The sequence below is a fragment of the Benincasa hispida genome, chromosome 7 (assembly GCF_027475165.1).
Source record: "Benincasa hispida cultivar pf3 chromosome 7, pf3_genome.v1.1, whole genome shotgun sequence".
Taxonomy (NCBI): Eukaryota; Viridiplantae; Streptophyta; class Magnoliopsida; order Cucurbitales; family Cucurbitaceae; genus Benincasa; species Benincasa hispida.
In genome coordinates, this window is record NC_143484.1 from 45,001,139 (window position 1) to 45,013,259 (window position 12,121).

Consider the following 12,121-nt stretch of genomic DNA (forward strand, 5'->3'; position numbering starts at 1 on the left):
AGTCACTACACTATACTGAAATTAATATAAATGCAAAGTTCAAATTCCACAAACTAAATTTGTCAAGAAACCTAATGCAAACAACAATATATTTATTCAAATGGTTAAGAAGTAGCATATTTTTAGAAGAACTAAACCTAAAAGTTGATATTTATAAGCTTTTATATATTAGTTAAAATTTAAAAGTGATTCTAGTAAATTAATAAATAAGTTATTTTACAAAATAAAATACACAGTTAAGATTTTTTTTTTGTCAATTACAAACGTAATTCCAAAAGCGTCTAAAACTACACTATTTAATTAAATAGTTTCAAAACTAATATTAAAAATAAAAAAATAAAAAAATAAAAATAAAAATAAACCAATTAAAAAAAAAAACCAATTAAAAAAACTCGAAAACTATTTCTCTCAAATAAAAAATAAAAAAGTAATTGGATGGAATTATTGGGGTACTGGTCCTGGCTGTGTTTGTTAATCATGGTGGGAACCGCCATTAATGGGCTTGCATGGACAAACCGCACTTCCTCCATAAATTGCTTGTAGTTCACTGAAGAAGCATTACCAAATCCTGTCTCAATGGTGCACTGAATGCTATGAGGTAACGAATCAACCTGTTCTGATCTTAAAACTAACTCTGTAAATGGTACATTCACCATTAATGCTTTATCACAGGCTAGGCTGCAACCATGGCTTCTCCCCCATTCCTGCTTTCATCTCCACCTTCGACTATTTTTCTACTCTGCTCCGTCCTTTTCTGGATGTTCTTGCTAGGTAGCAATGGCGGTGCGGTGGCCGGAGCGATTCGATCGAGATCTCTACGGTTTGCCGCTGGGTTTGATTCTGTTTCCACTAGAAGAGTTCTCCTCAACAATGGACTCGCTCTAACTCCTCCTATGGGGTAAGTATTATGCTCTGATCATTATTTTTAAGTCTTCTTCCTGTTTCAAGAGGTTCGATTCGATTGAATGAAATGTTGTTTGTTTGTTTGTTTGTTTGTTTGTTTGTTTGATTGTCGATATTCTCAGTTTCGTTCAATAGTGTTTATTGATAATTTGATGATGGTGATGGATTGCTGATTTTTGTTATGTGTTGCTTCCGGCTTTTGTAATCGACGCAGATGGAATAGTTGGAACCATTTTCAATGTAATATAAACGAGAATTTAATCAAGGAAACAGGTGATCATTTTGATTTGAAGGCGTCTTTCTGTTTGGATTTGTGTATTGTGAGTATGTGACTGAGATACACATCCTATTTCTTTTGCTAAGCGGATGCAATGGTATCCAGCGGCCTTGCTTCATTAGGATATGAATATATCAATTTAGGTGATGATTATATTTCTACTTTGTACATTTCTTTGGTTTTTCAACTTTATGCTTCCTGTTTTTGACATTAATATGATCTTATTTCCATATGAGTTAGATGATTGTTGGGCTGAACTTAACAGAGACTCTAAGGTAAATTTCAATGTCCTATTTCCTGTCTAGGAATGTCTATGAAAATTTCTATATTTGCATTGTTTTCCATCAAAATTTCAGGGTAATTTGGTTGCTAAAGCTTCAACATTCCCTTCTGGTATTAAGGCCCTAGCGGATTATGTTCATAGAAAAGGGCTCAAGCTCGGAATTTATTCAGATGCTGGGTAAGTTTATACACTCATCAAATCAGCTTAAACAACTTCCTTTTTGTCGTGATTCATCAAAATGCTGCAGATGTTTTTTTAGCATATAGAAATTCCACTATCAACACTGTTTTAGTTGAATCTTCTTTACCTAAGTTATATAATTTCTTCAGGATCCAGACTTGCAGTAAAAAGATGCCCGGTTCCCTTGGTCACGAACAACAAGATGCAGAAACTTTTGCCTCATGGGTAATTTTTCTGCTTTACACTCTGTCTTAACTTCTTTAATTCTTGTTTATAATAAATGATTTTTCGTTTAGAAACTGATATATATACAATTGCATAGGGGATTGATTACTTGAAGTATGATAACTGTGAAAATACTGGTACAAGCCCAAAAGAAAGGTAGGATCAGCTTTCAACATTTAATTATCAAAATTTCCAAATGACTGCAACGATTCCAGGGGTACAGGTACCCAAAGATGAGTAAAGCTTTGCAACAATCTGGGAGACCGATACTTTTCTCGTTATGCGAATGGTTAGAAATCTTTAAACACACAAAAAAAAAATGTATTGTTCTAATGTTCTCCATTCTAAAGCACAGACGAGTTCCTCTCTAAAGTTTTTCCTCATTTAGGGGACAAGAAGATCCAGCAACTTGGGCAATAAATGTAGGAAATAGTTGGAGAACGACATCAGATATTCAAGATAACTGGATTAGGTAGTGAGCATATATCCTCACAAGCATATATTTTGTTATCATCTCTGGAAACGTGCAGCATTTTCAAAAAATTTGTCTACATTATTTAATTAATTTCTTTTGTCCCACTGGCCATATCTATGAATATGCCTGTACTGAAGCATCTTTCGAGTTGAGAACAGTTTCTTTAACTAGCAACTAATGCTCCTACTTAATGGTTACAGCATGACAACCATTGCTGATCAGAATGACAAATGGGCTTCTTACGCTAAACCGGGAGGATGGAATGGTAAATTCATAATTGTAGTTCAATAAGAAAACTAGACACGTACTCTCTTGTATAAAGAAGTATTGGCTGGTTAGTTTGTTGGTACTAAAAGATTCAAATGATTGAATAAGTCGATCCAATTAAGTGATGTAAACTGAACTGTTAAACTCAACCTTAAACAATCTTGTTGGAAGAAAGCTAATTGAAAGGAATAGTAAAATATAAAAGTCCGAATATTCATAGTTATTAACTTATTATCAAATAATTTCTTTTTATGATTATGAATAAATAACTTTTTCTATGCCTTCAGAATTCTTTCCCTTTGGCTAACCTCTCTGGAAGAGTACAACAATCTCAGAAATGCCAAGGAAAACAATCTTAGTTTCAAATTTCTTTTGTTCAGATCCTGACATGCTTGAAGTGGGGAATGGAGGGATGACCACAGTAGAATACCGTTCTCATTTTAGCATTTGGGCACTGGCAAAAGTAAGTACCATGAGTAAAACATTTTCCAGAGTCTAGGTTTTAGTTTAGATAGGTAATTTCTTGTCCCATACTAAGACATATTTGGAATTCAAGTTCAATAGATTAACTCAACCGTTTAAAAAATTCATATTAAGATGGGACTGAGTATCATCTGTTCCTTGATTTGTGGGTTGAGTATCTCAATCAAGTTATAACCGATTCCTTTCTGTTCTTCATATATGAAGGCTCCATTGCTGATTGGATGTGACATCAGATCAATGGACAACATCGCCTTGAAATTGTTAAGTAATAAGGAGGTTATTGCAGTTAATCAGGGTAAGTAAAAACCAAAACTGTTTCTGGCAATTCATAGAAAACTATGAAATAGATAACCAATCATAGTATCAATTTCTCTCAATAAAATGGAAATATATATTGTTATATTCGGCTGCACCCAAGTATTGATCTTGATCTTTAACTAAATATGACACTATGTGCGCCATCTAAAAGTTTTTTTATCGAAGTAGATAAGCTTGGAGTCCAAGGGAAGAAGGTCTATAAATATGGAGATCTCGAGGTAAATTTTCATCATTTAACGTATCCCAAAAGGAAACTGAGAGAGAGAGAGAGAAAGAGTAAAATTTCTACTATACTCTTAACTTTTCTACACAAAACAAATGCAGGTTTGGGCAGGGCCGCTGAGTGGTAAAAGAGTCGCTGTGGTTCTATGGAACAGAGGTTTATGGCGAGCCAATATCACTGCATCTTGGTCTGATATAGGTTTGAGTACTTCAACTACAGTTACTGCTCGAGACTTATGGGAGGTAAGATATATGAATTACCTTGTAACTAAAACCATTTTTCAAAGTTTAGGCATTAAGTTACCTAGGTTAAAAAATACTTTTAGTCTCTGAACTTTTATCAAAGTAACAGTTTAATCCTTGAACTTCAATGTGGAGTAAATCTAGTGATTTAGTTCATATACTTTCAAATTTATAAAACTTTACTCACCAAACTTTAGTATGTAACAATTTATATACTCTAGGTGTTGTATTGATTTAATCTCTCACAAAAAATATTGTTAAAATGACAAGTTTATTTCATATGTAGATTGATAAATTGATTAGGGACCAAATGTATTAACCATAAAATTTAAATTTACTTTGACACTTAGTTTAATGAAAATTTTCACAGTGAATATTAAATTGTTACAAATGTAAAAGTACGTCGACTCAATTATTACATCTTAAAATTCAAGAAATAAATGGCTAGAAATTTAAGAGTACAGGACTAACTTAGGTAACACTGGAAATTCATGATTTTGAAGTAAGCACATAATTAGTACAATTCTTGTAAACAAATGCGAACTCTGTCAAAATTGAATTGACCCTATTTTCTATGAGAGTGCATATTTGTTCATCACTCATAAGGGTTTGTTGTTGTTGGTTTTTTTTTTTTAATTTTAATTTTAATTTTATTTTATTGATTGATTATTCATTCCTACAACAGCACTCCAGCCAGGTGGTTCAACATCACCTTACTGCTCAAGTAGACTCTCATGACTGTAAGATGTATGTTCTCACACCCCACTAATCCAAAAGCCATAGTTTAATTACCAAATGTTCTTGTGAATGATTATTATCTTCACAGTTCAGCTACATGTTCTTCCATTCTATGGGCTTGTATTTTTTGAGATTTTACATTACACATTAATTACATTTTTGCTTCCTTCCACTTCAGTTCTAACTTTATTGGTTAAGGCATATGTACGTTTTCCCACTTCACGAGTTTTTTCTCTCTTATTGTCTATTTGTTGGTTTTAATTGTTATATTAGATTTTCTTTAACTATATTGTATTAATGATATACGTTTTGACTCATCTTTTTTGATACTCTTACACAAAAGGGCGGATTTAATATGGATCTTGGGAGTTGAGCTTCCCCTTAACTTTATGCTCTTTATATAATATATATAAAAAACTAATTATCAAAACCACTAACTAGTCCAGTAATAAATTCGTCTTCTAATCCCCTCTAGACCTAGTTCAAGCTTACGCATTGTATTCATTTTTACTAAATTATATAAAGCTCCTCGTCAACAAAATTTTTGGATCTGTCATTGCTTACATGTTTCTCTTGCTATTCTCTACCTTGCCAACCATAAGAATGTTTTAGGTATTTTTTTTTTTTTAAGATAGAAATTTAATTAGTTGGGGGAGTTGATCTCATTACTTATACAAATTTGGAGTTTATTTGATGAAGTTAAATGTGTAAAATGAAAATTACCATATTGTAAATAAAAGTGAGGTTTCCTCAAAACACATTATTGTTTATAAGTTGATATTTTCTTGGTGTTGTATATTCACATCTTAAATAAAAATCTCAAATTTGATTCTACCTAAATAATAATAATAATAAATAAATAATCGATAAAAGAATATTTTATGCCTTATTAAATTCGATAAGGATCCATTTCTTTCCCAATCAAAATGAGTTAATTATCATATAACTCTCCATTTTTCCTGTTGGACGCTATATTTTTTTATTATTATTTTATTTTTGTTGTCTTCACTGCTATTTTCTTTTCATGACTAGAATACGTGATTAGAGATATTTTTACTAGTTCATAAAAGTAAAAAATAAAATTAAAAAAAGAAAAAAACAATACTGGCGAATGGACATCCAAATATTGTCAAAATAAACGTAGTTAAAATAGTTAAAATATATGCCTTTGATTAAAAAGTTAAGAGATGTGAATCTTCTACCTTATGTTTTTTTTTACTCAACAAAATTAAAAATTGGTTCAAGAACACTTTTAATCCCTAAATTTTCATGTGAATGTAACAATTGTATAGTTTATAATGATTTGGTTAATGTAATTTCTATCCCACATAAATTTAGTCCTTAAACTTTAGTATGTAACGATTAATTTAGGTCATATATTATCAAAAATTTTATAATTTAATCCATATCGTGAATTTTTTTTTATCAAAATTAAATGTAGTATTTAAGACTTTGTAACTTAAACATTATTGGGTCCCTAATTAGTTTATTGATCTACTCATGCAACAAATTTCATTAAATTATAACATTAAATTCACTATAGAGACTAAATCTTTACTAAATTTTATAAGAATTAAATTATTATATGTTAAAATTTAGAGACTAGAGCAATATAAAATTAAAAGTATAGTAACTAAATCATTTGCAAATCAAAATAATGATCAATTTGTTAGGGCAATTGTCAAAAATAGCACGTTTAAGTTTTACCTTACAGAACTAGCATCTTTTTTTAAAACTCGTAAAAATAGTTTTTCTTGGTCGATCTAGCCCTTCTCGGTCCATCTCGGGCGAGATCGACTATGAGATTTTAGCTTAAAAAACCAACTTTTTCCAACTTATCGATTATTTGAGGCTTTCTCGGTACATCTCGTCATATTATACACCAAGATTATGTGTATCTCGACGCTAATTTCAAACAAAACAACACCGAGATTCTATATATTTGAGCTTTTTTGGTGAAATTTCAGGCATAATTAACACCAAAACTCATATATTTGAGCTTTCTCAGTGAAATCTCAACCAAGATTAACAATTCTTTATATATCCCAAGTCTTACAAAAATTTTCGAAAATTTTGATCTTTTTCAAAATTTAAAAAGGTTGAATCAATTTGAAAAATCTAATTTGATAAATGAAAAATGCATTTGGAATTTTGGAAATTCATAAAATTGTGAAAACATAAGTTATGATAAAGATTTGAAAAATTACGTAATTATTTCATATAATATTTAGTAAACATAACCGAATTTGATAAATATTTGAAAATACCAAGTTTGGTTAGATTACAAAAAACAGCAAATCTGGTATGTAATCAAGTGAGATGTACTAGGAAGACCCAAAACAATCAATAATTAGAAAAAGTTGATTTTTTAACTAAAATTTCGGTAACTGATCTCGTTCGAGATTGACCAAGAAAAACTATTTTTATGAATTTTAAAAAAGTATACTAGTTTTATAAGATAAAAATCTAAATGTGCTATTTTTTCCCCAATTTTTCAGTTTGTTACTTAGGTAAAATTTCATTAATATGTATATATATGTTTGATACTGGATAAAATATATATAAATATCAAAGACATAGACAACAGTTCAGTTCGGGGTCCTTGAGTGTCGAGTGGATATAACTGTAATTTCAAAATTGGCTTGCGATTTGCGGAGGAGGGAATCATCTTTCCTGAGAATTAGCGCGAGAGTTTCTGAAGAACAAGGAGAAAAGCAGAGAAGAACAAGAAAATGTCCGTGTTCAAGGGCGTCGGATTAGGGTTAGCTTTTACGAATTCCAATTTCCCTTCTAATACAAGAATCTTCCCCCAATCTTTCACTTCAAATCCTGAATTTCATCCAATTTCACTTCGTTCTCGTGCATTGCTTTCTGAAAATGGCGATGATTCTAAGTTCGACGCCAAGAGTACTTCTACACGAACTACAACTGATGCTAAGAGCTCTGGAACCTCTGCTAGAAGTCGTCGATTGCTTAAGCTTCGTGAAGAGAAGCGCAAACGGGAACATGATCGTCTCCACAATTACCCTGCCTGGGCGAAGTCTCTCTCTCTCTCTCTGTGTGTGTGCGTGATTCTGTATGCTTGTGTATTGCTTTTTGTTTGATTGCTAATGAAATCGCCGGGAAAACGGCAGAGTGTTGGAAGATGCCTGCAAAAACGATGCGGAATTACGCGCTGTTCTTGGCGATAGCATTGGCAATCCAGAGGAAATGAGGAAAAAGGTATATCGGTTAGGCTTATATTCATTTTCCTATTTGATTTTTAGTGAATATCGGTTTGTTGTAATTGAATTTGCTCATTCGTTATTTCATTTCCTGTTTGCACATTTCTTATTGTGTCATTTTTTGAACTCGTTGTTCAGATTTTTTTCACTTCCGTCTGAGCGACGAGAGACCTCAACTAAATGATTGAAACTAGTTTGTAGCATATTCCTTCATATATTCTTAATTCATTGGTATGGCGTCTGAGAAGATAAGATTCGCTTTACTATCTTCTCGCAATTACGAGCATCCAGTAGTACTGTTGTTATATATCTTGTTGATATAGTTGAATATGGTGCTTACTGTCAGAAACTTGTTTAGTTCTCTAGTAATTTTATCTCAACGAGGAGCATTTTCTGGATAAATAACGGGACTGTTTAATTAGTTTGTCGTTACATAAGCTCCTCATTTTACTTATATTCTAGTATTGGCTCTTCAAAACATTTGGCTGGGGAAGTTTCTCATATGACTAATAATTCGTATGGAAATATCTTGTAAATAAACTTATTTGACATCTATTGTCAATCATAAGCCATTAGCTTCTTATTAGAATATTAAAAGCAGTCTGAATCTCATGTCTTGAACATTTATCTGTGATTGTATTCACATGCAACTGATGAACAGAACAAGCTTCTTTCTGTGAGGTATCAACCAGAAGAGAAAAAACTTCTAAATTTTTTCATGTAATTCCTGTTAAATAATGGCGTTTTCTCATCTTTCTGCATAGTTACATCTTCCAATGTGATTATGACAGGTTGAAGAGAGAGTACGAAGGAAGGGTAGAGATTTCCAAAAGTCTAAAACGGGTTCCATCCTTGCCTTCAAAGTCAGCTTTAGAGAGTAATCTATTCAATAAATAGTCCCTTATCTGTTTACTGTCCATTTTTGCCCTCACTGGTATAACCTTATATCTGGTGCCGAAACCAAAGCTGGATCCTCCATCATAAAAGAAAAGAGATATTACTCCATTGTTAATTCCATTTTTTTCTTGCAATCGATTGCTCTTTAAATATGATCTAGTTCTTCTCAATTGCTCAGGTTTCAACTCTGTTTTGAAGAAAACCTTTAAGACCCAAAAGGTGTTAAGTCCTGGCTTCTACTAGTTCATTATGGCTTCAATACACGATACGATTTAGTTTCAACTTTGGGTTTCCCGAATATGCAAGTCAAAAACTTTTTCATTGTGCTTTTCTACATTTTTGATACGTCAAAGAATGTTGGATATTGTTACTGCTTTACAGTCCCTATCATGGTTAAAGATTTCTTGTCTTCTGAGCTAATTTGAGGATTAGAATATGCATTCTGGTTTATTGTTTATCTATTTGCTCACAAGTGTACTAGTTAACTATCAGAAATATATTGATGGGGATTAGTCATAATTTAAATGTTTAATCATGATTAATTTCTAGGTCAATGACTATACAATCACGTAAAAGTTAAAACCCCATAAACTAGTTTTTCTTCTTTTTGGTAAATTTTGTAATAGTCCATTTCAGAACTGAACAATCCGGGATACAGGAATATTGGAGTTCAGCTATGCATTTGTTGACATCTTTGAGCATCCTCTTGCTTATTTTTGTTATTGTTTCTTGATTAACTGATCTTTAAGTATAACCATTGTTTTTTATGCACTTAGATTTGTCTATGCTTGTTTACAGCATGTCTTGGGAAATTTTTAGTCATCCTTGAGCTGCTAATGAATTAAAAATTGTTCATATTATCGTTGATGTGGTGATAAATTGTTCATTTAACTTTTCAGACGTTAAAACCTTACCATTTGAAGTTACTGATCATCCTTTTCCCTCTGTTTTGCCGCACAGTTTCAATCCTCTTGATTCCTACATATGGTTTGAGCTGATTGGATCACCATCCGATAGAGATGTTGATCTTATTGGCAGTGTAAGTTACCTCTTATTGCCGTAGAATGATTTTCTTTGTCAGAATTATTATTTTCCTTGAGCTGCTCAAACTTTAATATGACCATCTTCTATTCTCCCTCCATTCTCTGTGCATCAATGAATGGCTTTTAACTTGTCGTCTATATTATTTACATTACAAGTGACCATGCAGGTTATCCAGTCATGGTATGTCATGGGTCGATTGGGGGCCTTTAACTCTTCAAATTTGCAGGTTTCATCATGTATCCTTGAACCTAATTGATTTATACTTCACTGAAGCGCCTTACCTTAATTGATCTGAAGTCAATTATACGTCTTTTTTTCCCACCTATTATGCAATTGTAAAGAATTTGATTTGGTTGACTCTCTTGTGTGCTTTTGGAGTTTATGGGATGAGTGAAACAGACGTCTTTTCGATAGCTTTCTTTATACAATTAATCATTTCATGGACTCTGTTTTATCAATGGCTTTTTCCTAGTGTAAAACAAAGCACCCTTTTATCCACTTTAGTTTATCTTCTTTAGTCAATAATTGGCGCTTTCTGATGTAATCTTTCTCCGTATTTTGGGGTCCTCCTATTATTTCATTCATTGATGAAATGTTTCTTTTATCCACAAAAAAAAGGATTGGAACAAGGGAAGATCTTTTTGCCAGTATTTTCTACATGACATTTTGTCTTGTGGGGATATCATTTACCTGATGAATATATTGCATAACTGCTTAATTAGCTTGTCAGCTTTATATGGTTGAAAGTAGGCACTCTAGTTTGGATGTACTCTTGATCACTGTTCCCTTCATGCTCAGACTACTGAAAAACAGAACTTTGGTCAATGTCAAAACACTTTTTTTTTTTGTTGTAGAAGGAAAAAACAAGGTAATTAAATACGAATTTGGTTTATTCGAAGGCTGTCTATATATCTTACAACGATTAATTTTCTTTGTGCTGATACCCAAAAGAAACCAAATCTTTCGCTGCCGTCGTGAATTGCGAAATTGTTGGATTAAAATTTTTCATTGAATTATTAATTGCAGCTGGCGAATTCATCCATGGAGTACAATCCTATCTACGATGCAGATAAAGGGTTTAAAGTGATGCAGTCATCATTTCATGATATCAGTGATGTTGAGTTTCAGGATAACTGGGGCCGGGTTTGGTAAGAGTTTCTGAAATTAACTGTAATCCATTGTTCCATGTTATTTGGTATGCTCCCCAATTATGGAATTCAAACAAGTTATATAATATGTGGCAGGGTTGACCTCGGTACGTCTGATTATTTTGCCATCGATGTATTATTGAACTGCTTGACTGTTTTAAGCTCAGAGTAAGTTTGAGTTCGTCAACTTTATATTTTTTCCTTGCAACAGTTTCCAGACTAATACATGTATCTAGAGTTTTAGATACTCATATTATCTAATAGAGGAACTTGTTTAATTTTTTACTTTGATCTGCAGATATTTAGGCATCCAACAAGTTGTCTTTGGGGGACGTCGAATGGGCGATTGGGAAGAAGGGATGACGAGCCCCGAGTATGGGTACAAGTATTTCAAAATCTAACTTATGTTTAGAATTCGAGTGTATATAATGCCTCTTCGATATTCTAAATCTTCATCTTTATTTAAACTTCCGTCAAAATAGTAGGAATTTCTTTTTTCAATACAATAGGGGTAGAGAGATTTGTACTACAAAAATCTTGGCCGTTAATGTATTTGTATGCTAGTAAAGCTAGGTTCGTTTTGGGAATAGTAGGGAGTGTTTTAGGCTTAGATTTGAGAATTCTGCATTCATAAAATTTTAAAATGGCCCTTCCCCTCCAAGAAAAGGAATACCAAAAAGTTCAACAAGGGAAAGGAGTATGTGAACCAAAAAGTAGTCCTCCATCAAGAAAGGCAAGTAATGATTAATGTGTGGGCTGGTTAAGTTGTACTCAATAAGAATCTTCATTCTTATGTCTCATCCTCACTTTATGCCCACTTCAATTTATTCGGAGAAAATGAATGTCTAGAAAAATGTCTTGGAAGAGAGAAAAAAAAAATGCATGGTAAAAAGTAAACAGTCCTTGAAATCAAGGATTTCCATGTTTAAATAATCCATGAACATTTTCTTTTGTTAGTACAACAAATGAAGAAAAGAAAAGTCGTCCAACCTCAAGACGAATAAAACACGTCAAAGATGGCTTCGGTGTGCTCACTTTATGAATATTTGTAAATCTATGGTCACGTTTACCTCAGGCGAAATATAATCCATCAATTATATTTGTTGTTTATCTATATTTCGTAATCATAATGAACTATGGGACTTGCCTCTAAATTTGTAATCGAAATGCGTAATTTAATCAATGTTCAATCTG

The 12,121-nt window shown here is 32.4% G+C and overlaps 2 protein-coding genes across 3 annotated transcripts; both read left to right on the forward strand.

Annotated features, from left to right (window-relative positions):
- The first annotated feature begins 433 nt into the window (after positions 1-433).
- LOC120081677 (alpha-galactosidase-like) lies at positions 434-4,786 on the forward strand. Of its 2 annotated transcripts, none has more exons than XM_039036751.2 (16): positions 434-598; positions 673-898; positions 1,118-1,176; positions 1,267-1,323; positions 1,421-1,455; positions 1,537-1,640; positions 1,793-1,868; positions 1,966-2,024; positions 2,092-2,157; positions 2,257-2,340; positions 2,544-2,608; positions 2,991-3,073; positions 3,298-3,388; positions 3,580-3,629; positions 3,736-3,876; positions 4,562-4,786. In XM_039036751.2, the coding sequence occupies exons 2-16, from the start codon at positions 687-689 to the stop codon at positions 4,643-4,645; spliced, it is 1,266 nt and encodes a 421-aa protein (XP_038892679.1). In that variant the 5' UTR covers positions 434-598; positions 673-686; the 3' UTR covers positions 4,646-4,786. The 2 variants fall into 2 exon arrangements, with proteins under 2 accessions (XP_038892679.1, XP_038892678.1); XM_039036750.2 differs by having other exon boundaries at positions 458-598; positions 3,577-3,629.
- Positions 4,787-7,173: 2,387 nt separating this feature from the next.
- LOC120082019 (structural maintenance of chromosomes-like protein, putative (DUF3531)) lies at positions 7,174-11,516 on the forward strand. The gene is made up of 8 exons (XM_090315413.1): positions 7,174-7,654; positions 7,749-7,836; positions 8,630-8,715; positions 9,696-9,774; positions 9,946-10,005; positions 10,806-10,927; positions 11,024-11,095; positions 11,226-11,516. Exons 1-8 carry the CDS (start codon positions 7,347-7,349, stop codon positions 11,326-11,328), a joined length of 918 nt encoding a protein of 305 aa, XP_090171539.1. The 5' UTR covers positions 7,174-7,346; the 3' UTR covers positions 11,329-11,516.
- The last annotated feature ends 605 nt before the right edge of the window (positions 11,517-12,121 follow it).

What these genes read in the sequence shown, in the direction of transcription:
- LOC120081677 (XM_039036750.2), top strand. Translation starts at nt 687, where the DNA reads ATGGCTTCTCCCCCATTCCTGCTTTCATCTCCACCTTCGACTATTTTT. An exon ending in AACTTAACAGAGACTCTAAG is followed by an intron (nt 1,456 to 1,536) that starts GTAAATTTCAAT and finishes TCAAAATTTCAG; the next exon opens with GGTAATTTGGTTGCTAAAGC. An exon ending in ATTCAAGATAACTGGATTAG is followed by an intron (nt 2,341 to 2,543) that starts GTAGTGAGCATA and finishes TAATGGTTACAG; the next exon opens with CATGACAACCATTGCTGATC.
- LOC120082019 (XM_090315413.1), top strand. Translation starts at nt 7,347, where the DNA reads ATGTCCGTGTTCAAGGGCGTCGGATTAGGGTTAGCTTTTACGAATTCC. An exon ending in TTCAAAGTCAGCTTTAGAGA is followed by an intron (nt 8,716 to 9,695) that starts GTAATCTATTCA and finishes TTTGCCGCACAG; the next exon opens with TTTCAATCCTCTTGATTCCT. An exon ending in TTGACTGTTTTAAGCTCAGA is followed by an intron (nt 11,096 to 11,225) that starts GTAAGTTTGAGT and finishes TTTGATCTGCAG; the next exon opens with ATATTTAGGCATCCAACAAG.